Below are 12,500 nucleotides of genomic sequence, written 5' to 3' on the forward strand. Positions count from 1 at the left end.
ACATTTACATTTAAATTTTTGGCACATAGCAGACGCCTTATTCCAAAGCGACTTACAATCGATACATTTGACAAAGCAAGTCATCAAATCATCAATTCACCAGCCGTAGCAGGAAGAGTAATCTAGCTCAGGCCAGGGGCCATTGGCAGTCTCAGTGATAGAAGAAGGAGACACTGGAGAAACATACACATAGAAACATACACATAGAAACATACACATACAAACATACGCATACAGACATACTCACGCACGCAAGTACGCACGCACATGACCTCAGCACCACCCAGAAGGCCAAATATAACCTTTGGCTTCGACAGGATGAATCACTCATCTTCACCTCCCTGAGGTTTCTCTGGTCTGGAGTTCTACAGTATTGCCAAGTCAGGCAGAAGATATCTAAGAGCCCTTTCACCCTGTTCTCTGAGGTCATAGGTCGTTGTACAGCTGGCTAGAGATTTGCCAACTCGGTGCTCCAAGGACATATATATATATATATATATATATATATTATGCCTCACAGCATAATTGCCTATGTCATATTTTGGCCAAATTGAGATATCTGCCTAACTCTAGGTACTCTCCTAACACTGCTGATTCACTGTGCATTATTGCCTATGATGCCGTCAGCATGCTTGTTACATTCCAGAATCACTTATCTGCCCAAGTCATCTCTTTGACATGACAGGCATTTTTGACACTACATACAAAGATGGCTCGGCTAACCAAAAGTGAAGCGTGACTTCAAGGCAATTATGCTATGAGGCTAACATCGAAAATAGGATAAGAAACCTACTTGTGAGAAGGACAAGTTTAACAAGCATGCAGGCAGCTGTACAGTATAGTACACAGCGCTATACACTGTGGCTTGTGTGTTTAAAGGGTCAATGTTCTATTGATCGACGCAAATAGTTCCTTTACATTACACCAACAGAGCCTGTTGCCAGGCAACCTGTTGTTAGTCCAATCAAAAAAAAATCTATATGGGGGTAGATCAGGAAGTTAAAACCAGGAAGCTACATGGGAACTATTTTAAGCTCATGGGCACACAACTCTGTTAATAGACCACTCTGGTACATAGTGTGCATTACACTTTAACCATTTAGTACACACAAACACTTCTATCCAAAGCGACTTACAATTAGTGATTTAACAGGGACGGTCTCTCCCTAGGGTAACTTAGGGCTAAGTGCCTTACGCAAGGGAACACAAGTACTGGTTGTGTTCCTAGGTGGGGATTTGAACCTTCATGACCTTCCGATTCCTTGCCAGTCCGACTCACTATCCACTAGGCCACCGCTAGCTACCCTGTGGTATTATATTAATAGCCTACAACTTCACAGTCCTAAGCTAAAAAATAAAACATCTTCCTTCTTCTAGGACGACGATTGCCAATGGGCTCCAGGCCTGAGCATGGGTTACTTTTTCCTGCTACGACTGGTGTACACTGTACAGATGATTCACTTACTTACTTACTTACTTAGTCAAATGTATTTTGTTGTAAGTCGCTTTGGATAAAGGCCTCTGCTAAACGGCAACGATGTAAAATGTAAATGTGAGCTGTGCTGCGGTTCACCTTCCGCCAGGGCCTCTGTGGAGCAGTTCTCGCCGTTCTCCGTGCGACACATCCCCGCAGACAGCAGCTCACTGGCTAGGCTCGCCCCGCTCTCTGTGACCCGAGGGAGGGAGGGAACGAATCACAATCAGAATCACAATCTGAACCAGAATTAGAATCAGAATCAGAACCAGAATCTGAACCAGAATCAGAATCAGAATCGCTTTTATTACATCTTACTGTACTTAAGTACACAAGAGTACAATTCTTTGGCTTTGGTTCCTCAACATTGACATTGAATGTTCACACATTGTAGAATAATTGTTTTTGTTTTTTGATTCATTCCACCTGTCTCAATTAAGAATTGGGCATGTAGTATATATATAAGATAATGAATAATGATCAGAATCAGACATGCCTGTCCTTGTTAATGGTATTAAGTGTAATGGTTGTGGTGAACGGCATTGGGCTGTTCTTTATCTGCACTGCTGTTAGCATCTGGCGCTTTATCTGGCCTGTTGCATTAGCGTTGCAGGGTGTCCTGTCTTTAAGTAGCTGGCCTGTGTGGAAAGTGCCTCCTCTCATCACTGCATCACTGTTCTAATAGAACCGGCTAAGTGAAAACAAAGGCTCTCTTTCATATTACATTACCAGAGGAAACCTTCCAGAGGAAGGAATAATGGATAGTAAACGTAGTAAAAACATGCAACTGATTCCTTCAGCAGTACTTAAGTGATATACACTATACAGACAAATGTATTGGGACACCCGAACATCACACCCATATGTGCTTGTTGGACTTCTCATTCCAAAACCATGGGGATTCATATAGAGTTGGTCCCACATTTGCTGCTATAACAGCTTCCACTCTTCTGGGAAGACTTTCTACTAGATTTTAGAATATGGTTACAGGGATTTGCTGCCATTCAGCCACAAGAGCATTAATGAGGTCGGGCACTGATGTTGGGCGAGAAGGACTGGCTCGCAGTCGGCGTTCCAATTCACCCCAAAGGTGTTCGATGGGGTTGAGGTTAGAGCTCTGTGTGCAGGCCAGTCAAGTTCTCCCAGACCAAACTCGGCAATCCATGTCATTATGGACCTCACTTTGTGTATGGGGGCATCATCATGCTGAAACTGGAAAGGGCCTTCCCCAAACTGTTGCCACAAAGTTGGAAGCATAGAACTCTCTAGAATCTCATTGTATGCCGAAGCATTAAGACATCCCTTCACTGGAACTAAGGGGCCTAGCCCAAACCATGAAAACAGCCCCAGACCATAATTGTGTATTCAATTGATATACCTGGGGATATGAATACAAATTAGTTTTAATTGATATACCTGGGGATATGAATAAAAAAATAGTTCAATTGATATACCTGGGGATATGAAAAAAAAAAAAACGATACTTAACGAAATTAAGGAGGGTGTGATAGATGTTTGTGATTGCACTGAAACTAGGGAGAGCTATTTCTTTGTGACAAGAAGAAGAAGAAGAAGAAGAAGAAGAAGAAGAAGAACAAGAAGAAGAGGAAGAAGAAGAAGAAGAAGAACAACAACAACAACATTGTCCTCCTCCTCCTCCATGGAACAATGGAACGCTCCTCACCCAGCGTGGTGTTGGGGATGCGGTCCACCTCCAGGATGAAGTCGTCCTTGAAGAAGATGTAGCCCACGATGGAGAAGAGGTAGACCAGGATGAGGGCCAGCACAGCCGTCAGCACGATGGAGCGGCCGTTACGGGTCACGCTCTTTATCACGTTCAGCAGCGTCTCCTCCCGGTACACCAGGTCAAACAGCTGCAGCGCAGAGGCAGAAGGAGTTGGCCGACTGAGGTACCAACACTGAGGAACAAACACTGAGGTACCTAACTAGGGGTTCGGGTTAGACATGCCAGCATGTACCAAGTCACCCTAGCACCTAACCCTAACCCTAGTTTTCCCACATGTACCGTATTCCCACATGTACTGTAACATATATAATACGCCATTTATCTGACGCTTTTATCCAAAGCGACTTACATTGCAATTACTACATACTATTTCAGTATATATGGTCCCAGCTGGAATCGAACCCACAACCGCTAAGCGCTGTTAGCGCCCTGCTCTACCAACTGAGCCACAGAGGACCACCACTCTCTTCCTACTCAAGACACATCGGCGGCAACGATATAAGCTCCTCCCCTTAGAGATTCTCCTCCAATGCTTTTCGAGAAGGAGGTGAGTGGAGGACATAGGACAGAGAGGACACAAGGAATCAAGTCTCTAAGAATTCAGCAAGGGTCATAGCTTGTGGAGTTATAGAGCTGGGCTAACTAAGACCCACCACTTATCACCTGACACGGGTCTTTTCCACATTACTAGACTACTGTAAAAGGCAAGCAAGTAAAAATAATAATAATAATAAAATAAAAAAATCCATGAATCATATGCTTAAAAAATAAAATAAAATAAAAAAAAACTATTTAGTATACATGTATTCAGTGTTTGGTTAGGAAAGGAGAAAACATCATAAAAAGACGAGAGGGTAGAAATTGATACGAGTCCAAAAATAGAATGATTTGTGTAAGGTACTTCCTCGTATGATGCGTCACCTTTCACAGCCTGTTAGTCTGCCTGAGCGGATCCTCACCCTTTTTCTTTTTTTCTTCTTCTTCTTTTCTATCACACAAAGTTACATAACTTCTTCTCTGCATCCTGTCATTCAAATGAGAACACATGGAAATATTCTGCGGTGTATTTGCATTGGCATCCCTTTGGGGGCTGGGTGAGTGAATGGAAAAAAGTACCGCAGTCGCTGGCACGGCGCGGATACCTGACACGTCGTAAAAACACCAGCTAACACCGCCCAGCCACCCTCAAACAACCACAACAACAACAACAACAACAACAATAACAACAACAACAACAACAACAACGCCGCCACCACCACCACCTCCGCAAACATTTTTGGAACTGAAACTCAAACTGAAACTGAACGTGTCACTGAACGTGAGCGCTGAGGAGGCCCCTGTCTCGTTGAGGCCCTGAGGAGACCCCTGTCGGCCCTGAGGCGTCGCTCACCAGCAGACTGTAGAAGAAGACGTGGACGAACACCCCCAGGCTGCAGATGACCAGGTACAGCAGGTGGTAGAGGAACTCCACGTCCAGCACCATGGCCTTGTAGCCCCGGGCGAACGTCCCCTGGTTCCCCACGAAACTCATCAGGAAGATGATCTTGTTGCACACCTGGAAGGGAAGGGGGAAGGCAACGCTCTTACAGGATATACATACACCATACACCGTTGACCTTTTTAAACATGTTGGCTGTGAGTTTTACTGTTATCAATTGCCAGAGAGAGAGAGAGAGAGAGGGAGAGAGAGAGAGGGAGAGAGAGAGAGAGAGAGAGAGAGAGAGAGAGAGAGAGAGAGAGAGAGAGAGAGAGAGAGAGAGAGAGAGAGAGAGAGAGAGGGAGAGGGAGAAAGTGGACTCTAGCAAATTGTATACAATTATATGAAACAACACAACATGATGTCACTACAAAACTCAACTACACAAGTGGGACTGCTAACCCTAACCCTCATAGGATATACATACACCTTTGACCTTTTCAAACATGTTGGCTGTGAGTTTTACTGTTATCAATTGCCAGAGAGAGAGAGAGAGAGCGGGAGAGACAGCGGGCGAGAGAGCGGGAGAATTACGACCGGTCAGGTGGACTCTGGCAAATGGTATACACTTATATGAAACAACACAACATGATGTCACTACAAAACTCAACTACAGAAGTTACACAGTGACAGACAACTTTGTGTTTATTTTAGCGTCATTGCACCTCCTGACCGTGTCCACGGCTATACGGGCTCACAAGACACAAGCCACATTCAAAGTAAACAAGTCTGTCCAAATATTAGTTTAGAGTTACAGTTTGTGGAGGTGGAGGTGGGGGGGGTGAAGGGGTGGCTGGGCTTGTCTGTGTTAAAAGTGTGTTCACAGTGGGAGGAGGAGGAATGGTGTGTATAGTAGTGGAGTTTGGTGTGTAGAGTTTGGAGGGCGTAAAGGGTAGACATTTTTGCCAGGAGCAGAGAGAGAGAGAGAGGGGGGGGGGGAGAGAGAAAGGCGGGGGAGGGAGAGAGAGAGAGAGAGAGAGAGAGAGAGAGAGAGAGAGAGAGAGAGAGAGAGAGAGAGAGAGAGAGAGAGAGAGAGAGAGAGAGAGAGAGAGGGGAAGGAGAGAGAGGGGAGCGAGAGAGGGGGGAGGGAGAGAGAGAGAGAGTGAGGGGAGAGAGAGAGAGAGAGAGAGAGAGAGAGAGAGAGAGAGAGAGAGAGAGAGAGGGGAGGGAGAGAGGGGGGCAGATGAGGACACGGGGGGAGAGGCAGCTCCAGGGATTTTTTTGGGACGCCGCAGGTGGACTGTCAGTCTCTCAGAGCCCAGTGACGCACTTAACACCCGAGCGCACGGCGCTCCCCCGTGCCAGGGAAAACTCTCCGCGGCCAGGGGGTGACACGGCGCCACCGGGCAGGCGGACGGGCAGGCGGGCGGACGGCGGGGTGGGGTGGGCACGGACGCTGGGGAGGGAGTGGGTATGGGTGTGAACTGTGAAGTGAGAGAGACGGGGCATGGGGACAGGGAGTGGGCGGGGGGTGGGCACTGGGATGGCCTGGGCATGGGCCAGGGGGTGGGGGGACAGGGGGGCAGGGTTGGGGGGTAGGGGGTTGAAAGAGGTGGCGGGTGATAGAGTTTCATAAAGTCGAGAGTGTGGAGGGAGGGGAGGGCCGGAGAGAGAGGGAAACTAGAGAGTCCTCTCACTCCTACACACACACACGCACACACACAGACACACACGCACACACACACACACACACACACACACACAGACACACACGCACGCACACACACAGACACACACCCAAACACACACACACACACAGACACACACTCAAACACACACACACAGACACACACCCAAACATACACACACACACACCCACACGCAACCACGACTCACGTTGAAGGCCCCCAGCAGGAAGAGGGTGGGCTCCAGGCCCACGGAGAAGATGAGGCGGAGGATGGTGGCGATGATGAGGGCGCGGACCCCCAGGGGCTGGGGCATGGCAATGACGATGGCCAGGGAGGCCAGCATGCCCATCCACAGCAGGGCCGACAGGTGGGGCTCCAGGGTGCCTGAGACACACACACACACACACACACACACACACAGACAGACACACAGACGCAGAGACACAGAGACACACAGACAGACACAGACGCACACAGACAGACATACACATAGACACACAGACACACACACACACGGACACACACAGACGCACGCACACACACAGACACAGACACAGACACACACACACACACACACACACACACACAGACACACCTTATAACAACAGCAGCAATATCCACATCCCTGAGCTGGTGCAACATTACACATCACAACTACAACTACTGGATTGTGCTCCATGTCGAGAGTCCAACAGCCATATCATATTCATATTCTCTATTCATGCACACACTTCAGAGGAAGTATGACACAGTTCTTTCCGACGGTAACTCGCTAGGGGCTAGGAGCAGCAGTGTGCCAGAGCTCGGTGTGTTGACGATGACAGTGTGTCTGAAGGCTTAGAGCCCCCCCCGGTCTGTCGTCCCCCCCCCCCCTAGGGGTCCTAGCACTGGGGGCTTTGAACTCATAAAGGGAGTAGGTTATATAACTACCGAATGTATATGACACATTTCTGCGTGTGTAAGTGTGCGTGTGTGTGTGTAAGTGTGTGTAAGTGTGCAGGTGTGTGTGTGTGTTCATGTGTGTGTGTGCGCGTGTGCGTGTGCATGTGTGTGTGTATGTGTGTCTGTGCATGTGTAAGTTTGCAGGTGCGTGTGCGTGTTCATGTGTGCATGTAAGTGTGTGTTTGTGTGCGTGTGTGTGTGTGCATGTGTGTGCATGTGCAGGTGCATGTGCATGTTCATGTGTGTGTGTAAGCGTGTGTTTGCATGTGTGTGTGTGTGTGTGTGTGTGTGTGTGTGAGTGTGTGTTCCTGATCCAGGCTTTAGTGAGAGCCTACCTGGCGCTCCCCTTGATCCAGGGGTAAATCCAGGATTAACGTCGCTGCCAGGGGTTTCATGTGGCAGTGTGGCTCCCCAGCCCCTAGCCCCCCTACCCCCCCACCCCCCTCCCTACTCCCCCCACCCCCCTAGCCCCCCCCCACCCTCACAGAACTGACCCAGGGGCCGCACACAGCCAGATTCGGTAACCAGCCCATTTCTATAAACCTGGGGGCTTACTGCAGACCTGGGTTACTGTGTGTGTGTGTCTCTGTGTGTGTGTGTGTGTGTGTGTGTGTGTGTGTGTGTGTGTGTGTGTGTGTGTGTGTGTGCTTGAGAGAATCAACAATGTGAATAAGGGGAGGAGAACAGGAGAGAAAGGAGAGAAAGGAGAGAGGGAGAGAGGGAGGGGGGGGGGCGGTGGAGAGATGCAGGAGGTAATGTGAGAGGGAGTTTGCTCGAGGAGAGGAGGGGGAGAGAGGGAGGGAGGGAGGGAGAGAGGGAGGGAGAGAGGGAGGGAGAGGGAGGGAGAGAGGGAGAAAGCAGAGGAAGAAGAGAAGAGGAGAGAAGGACAAAGTGAAAAGAAGGAGAAGGGGAGAAGACGGAGGAGAGAGAGAGAGAGAGAGAGAACGAGAGAGAAGGAGGGAAGACAGCCGCTCTGGCCGTCAGACACAGCAGTGGCGGTAATTCACCCCCCCCCCCCCCCCCCTGCCTCCTCCCTCCTCCTCCTCCCCCCCGCCTCCTCCCTCCTTCTCCCCCCCCACCCACCCCTCCCTCCCCCCCACCCCTCCTCCTCCCCCTCCTCCTCCCCATCCCTGTGGAGATCACATGACAGGTGCCACTTACATAACAGCCGCCTCTAAAAATACCCTCGCTGAAAGATTCATGAGGAATGGGCTGGAGGCGGGATGGAGTCCTGGGGGGACCGGGGGGGAGGGTGGTGCTGAAGTGCCCCTCCACACACCCCAAACGTGTTTGTGTGCGTGTGCACTGTATACTGTTTCTCTTCCTGTGTGTGCGTGTGTGAGTGTGTGGTGTCAGGCATTTGGGGCGTGTGTATGGTTTGAGCTCCATGCTTGAGACCATTTGTGTGTGTGTGTGGGTGTGTGTGTGTGTTTGTGTGTGTGTGTGTGTGTGTGTGTGCGTGCGTGCGTGTGTGTGTGTGTGTGCGTGTGTGTGTGGTGTCAGGCATGTGGGGCGCGTGTGTGTGTGTGCGTGCGTGCGTGTGTGTGTGTGTGTGTGTGTGTGTGCGTGTGTGTGTGGTGTCAGGCATGTGGGGCGCGTGTGTGTGTGTGTGTGTGTGTGTGGTTTCCGACAGAAGGCCCTGCTCATCAACAGGCAGCAGCACACACTGCCCTACTTGTACCACTCTTATCTCATTTATATCCCTCGTTCCAGCGGAGGGGTGGGGAAGCGACGGAGGAGGGGAGGGGGCGGGGAGCGGTGGGGCGGGGGGAGGAGGTGGGTGTTTGGGGCCCTAGGCCATAAACATGCCTGCTAAACAGGCCAGAGGTATGTGGGGACTCAAGTGATCCGTCCTCTCTCCAAACACACTCCCCACAACACCCCGTCAGAGTAGGCGGGAAAAACACAGACACACTGTGTACTTACTGTGACACAGAACATGACAGGACCAAACTCTCGAACCGCGCAAACCACCGAGTCGCTAGCCCCAGCTAGTTAGTCAGGCCATCCTACAGTGAGGTAGGCGGTTTACTGTAAATGGAAATGAACATGAAAGTAGTGACCTCCCCCGCGTCTGACGGTACTGTACAGCAGTCCCTGATTTTGTTGGGGTTGTGGGGTTTCGTTACCGAGCGCACACATCCAGCCTCTTGTAAATTAGCCTGCCTCCTACGCAGAAAAACTGCAAAAAATAGCTTTCTACTAGCTTCTCCTGATGTAAGGATACTGGGTGGTAGAACGCACATAGGAAAAGTCATGAAAGGAGGGTGGTGAAATTTGATCGAGTGCAAAGGTATAATGATGTGTTTTATATCCACTCGCTTGGTGAAAATGACCCCACCCGTGGGTGTTCTAGTGTTAAGCTGAGGGGAGGTCAGTGGCTGAGGGTAAACGGGAAGAGAGAGTGTCTGTTTATCCTCCTCCGGAAAAGAGAGAGAGAGAGAGAGAGAGAGAGAGAGAGAGCGTGTCTCAGGCCCGGGTCTCCAGCCAGGCCCTAATCTGGTGGCCCGGAGGACAGTAAGCAGGTTAGGGTGTTATTGGGGGTAAGCAGCTCACTGGGACGTGCTGAGTTTGGGCGGTGAGGCTCAGGCGAAAAGGTTTGTGGGTCGATTACCTCAGGAGGGGATATTTGTACCATGTGACGTCTTGAACACACCGCACATGGCCGACGCCATGACTTTCAGGGGCGGCAGGTAGGTAGCCTAGCGGTTAGAGAGAGGCCGGCTAGCAATTGCCTCAGGGGGGAAGCTGTATGTGCTCTTGAGCAAGGCACTTAACCCCTAATTGCTCCAGGGGCGCCGACTATGGCTGACCCTGTGGCTAGAGCAAAGAAAAAGCCAAATTCCAACAATTGACTGACAAGTTGATTGCATGGCAAATAAAAACATTCTTCTTCTTCTTCACACTGGCACATCTTCAACAGCCACGACAAGATTATTATTTTTTTTTTTATCATCCGGTTTTCCCCCGAGACACGCGCATCACCGTCAGTCACAACACGGGGCAGATCAGAGCAGAGAGAGATGCGTCAACCACCCCGCTCTCTGCACTTCCTGTTTTCAGCCCACACTGTTCCACGGCGCTCCGCTGCTCCCCCCTCGACCTCCCCCTGACCTCCGGCGTTCCAGGGAAGCTCTACAAAGACGGGTGGGCGTGACGTCCAAACACGCCCGCTCCCTCTGAGGAACAGGGCCGGGCCCGCGTAAACACACCGCGGCATCAACACACATGAAAGAAAACCCACGGACGGAAACGGCGGAAACGAAAATGCGTTAACCCCTTCTTTGGCCAGTATAGGGAATCGCTGGTTGGCTAAAGCTACGAGGTTATTACCGTTATTGCGTGCCAAGGGATTGTTGACCAAACACTAAAAGACGAGTGCTTTATTCGGTCATTTGATTAAAGGTGTCCCGTCACTTTTGGGTACTATGGGGGACTATGCGTAAATTTTCTTTTTTTTTAATATTTCTGAATGTTGAAAACACACACACACAAACGCACACACACACACACACCATCAAATAAAAGCTGAGAATATATCTCCACTTTAACCCTCATAGTAATTGTGTTCGATTTCAAATCCCGAAAACTTTTGGACTATAGAGCCAAAAGAGGAAAAAAAAAATGCTTCACTGTTGCCATGAGTTACGCAGGGCCCTGTACATCACCCCAGCTCCATGTGTAGTGGACATGACTTACGCAGGGCCCTGTACATCATCAGCTCCATGTGTGGTGGACAGGGTTCATGTTTGAAAGCTTTTGAACGTGTTTCCTGAGAGTGCTCTCCGCAGCGTGGGACCGACACACATGGATAGGTTACAGCACACGTGCGTGAGTCACAAGCACTGTATGTAATGTATGTACTGTATGTATTGTATGTACTGTATGGAACATGTATGTACTGTATGGAACATGTATGTACTGCTGGAACATGAAACTGTATGTTACATAACCTGTACTATACATGTACTTCAAAATCAATGGGGAGGGCTACTATAGAGGTAAGACTTGGGGGTGTGTGTGTGTGTGGGGGGGGGGGGGGCAAGGGGGTCATGGGCTTCAGGCTTGGACTAGAGTTAGGGGTTTAAAGGTTAAAGGCTGAGGGGTCAGGGGTCATGGTCAGGGGGTGACTGACCTCCACGGATGCCCTCCAGAGGGTAGAAGAAGGCCACCAGCAGGTTCATGAGCACAGCCAGGTTGAAGGAGATGTTACTCCAGAAGGACATGTTCCTGCTGCACCAGTACAGCACCGGCTGGGCTAGGGGAGGGAGAGACAGAGAGAGGGAGGGAGAGAGGGAGGGAGGGAGGGAGGGGGAGGGAGAGGGAGGGAGAGGGAGAGGGAGAGGGAGGGAGGGAGAGGGAGAGGGAGAGGGAGGGAGGGAGGGAGGGAGAGAGAGAGAGGGAGATGAAGAGATAGAGAGATAGAGAGAGATGAGATAGATAGATGAAGAGAGATAGAGAGAGATGAAGAGATAGATAGATAGATAGATAGATAGAGTGAGAGATAGAGAGAGAGGGAGAGAGATTTTACTTTTTGTTACACATTTGTTCAAAGTGATTCGATCAATCACCCCAAACTAACCTGACTTTGTCCATAAATGTATGTGTAGACAGTATGCTGTGTATTTCTCCCTCCACCAGCCTCCACTTATTCCTACCTCCCCCAGCCTCCACTTATTCCTACCTCCACCAGCCTCCACTTATTCCTATCTCCACCAGCCTCCACCAGCCTCCACTTATTTCTACCTCCCATAGCCTCCAGGTTGTAGCTGTAGAGGCTGGCTGGGAGACATTGAGCTACTCTGTCGTCATCATCTTGTGATGTTGGCTGAGACAACGCGTGACTGCATCAATGTAACAGGGTTCCTACCCTAAAGCTCTGTATCCATCTATAGAATCAATGTTCTCCTTTGTATTTGAGAAAAACATATTTCTTCATAACCCCCCAAAAAAAGGATTAAAATGTGACACATTTAAAAGAGCGAAACCGTTGTGAAAGAGAACATTCAGCAACTCTTGGCAGGACAGTGGAACTTGATAAAAACGCTTCTTAATCGTTAAAAAAACAGCCAGACCAGAGTTGTTTTTCTGCGACACATTGAAAGAGCAAGAGTAGAGTAACAGAGTAGAACGACTTCATAGAGTAGAGCGCTAACAAGACGTTACAGGGTTGTTAACACTAGAACAGCCGTGCCTTTTTTACCTACTAAAAGAGCCGCCTCGGCGGTCAAA

The 12,500-nt window shown here is 49.6% G+C and overlaps 1 protein-coding gene across 1 annotated transcript in view; it reads right to left on the minus strand.

Annotated features, from left to right (window-relative positions):
- The window catches only part of LOC308173499 (inositol 1,4,5-trisphosphate-gated calcium channel ITPR1-like), a 135,592-nt gene that overhangs the window by 13,733 nt on the left and 109,359 nt on the right, over positions 1 to 12,500 (minus strand). Inside the window, 5 exon segments of the mRNA XM_080548529.1 lie at positions 1,574 to 1,666; positions 3,159 to 3,348; positions 4,612 to 4,776; positions 6,535 to 6,710; positions 11,404 to 11,526. Coding sequence (XP_080404655.1) covers positions 1,574 to 1,666; positions 3,159 to 3,348; positions 4,612 to 4,776; positions 6,535 to 6,710; positions 11,404 to 11,526 — 747 coding nt within the window.

The sequence above is a fragment of the Nansenia antarctica genome (assembly GCF_963989245.1).
Source record: "Nansenia antarctica genome assembly, chromosome: 18".
Lineage (NCBI taxonomy): Eukaryota > Metazoa > Chordata > Actinopteri > Argentiniformes > Microstomatidae > Nansenia > Nansenia antarctica.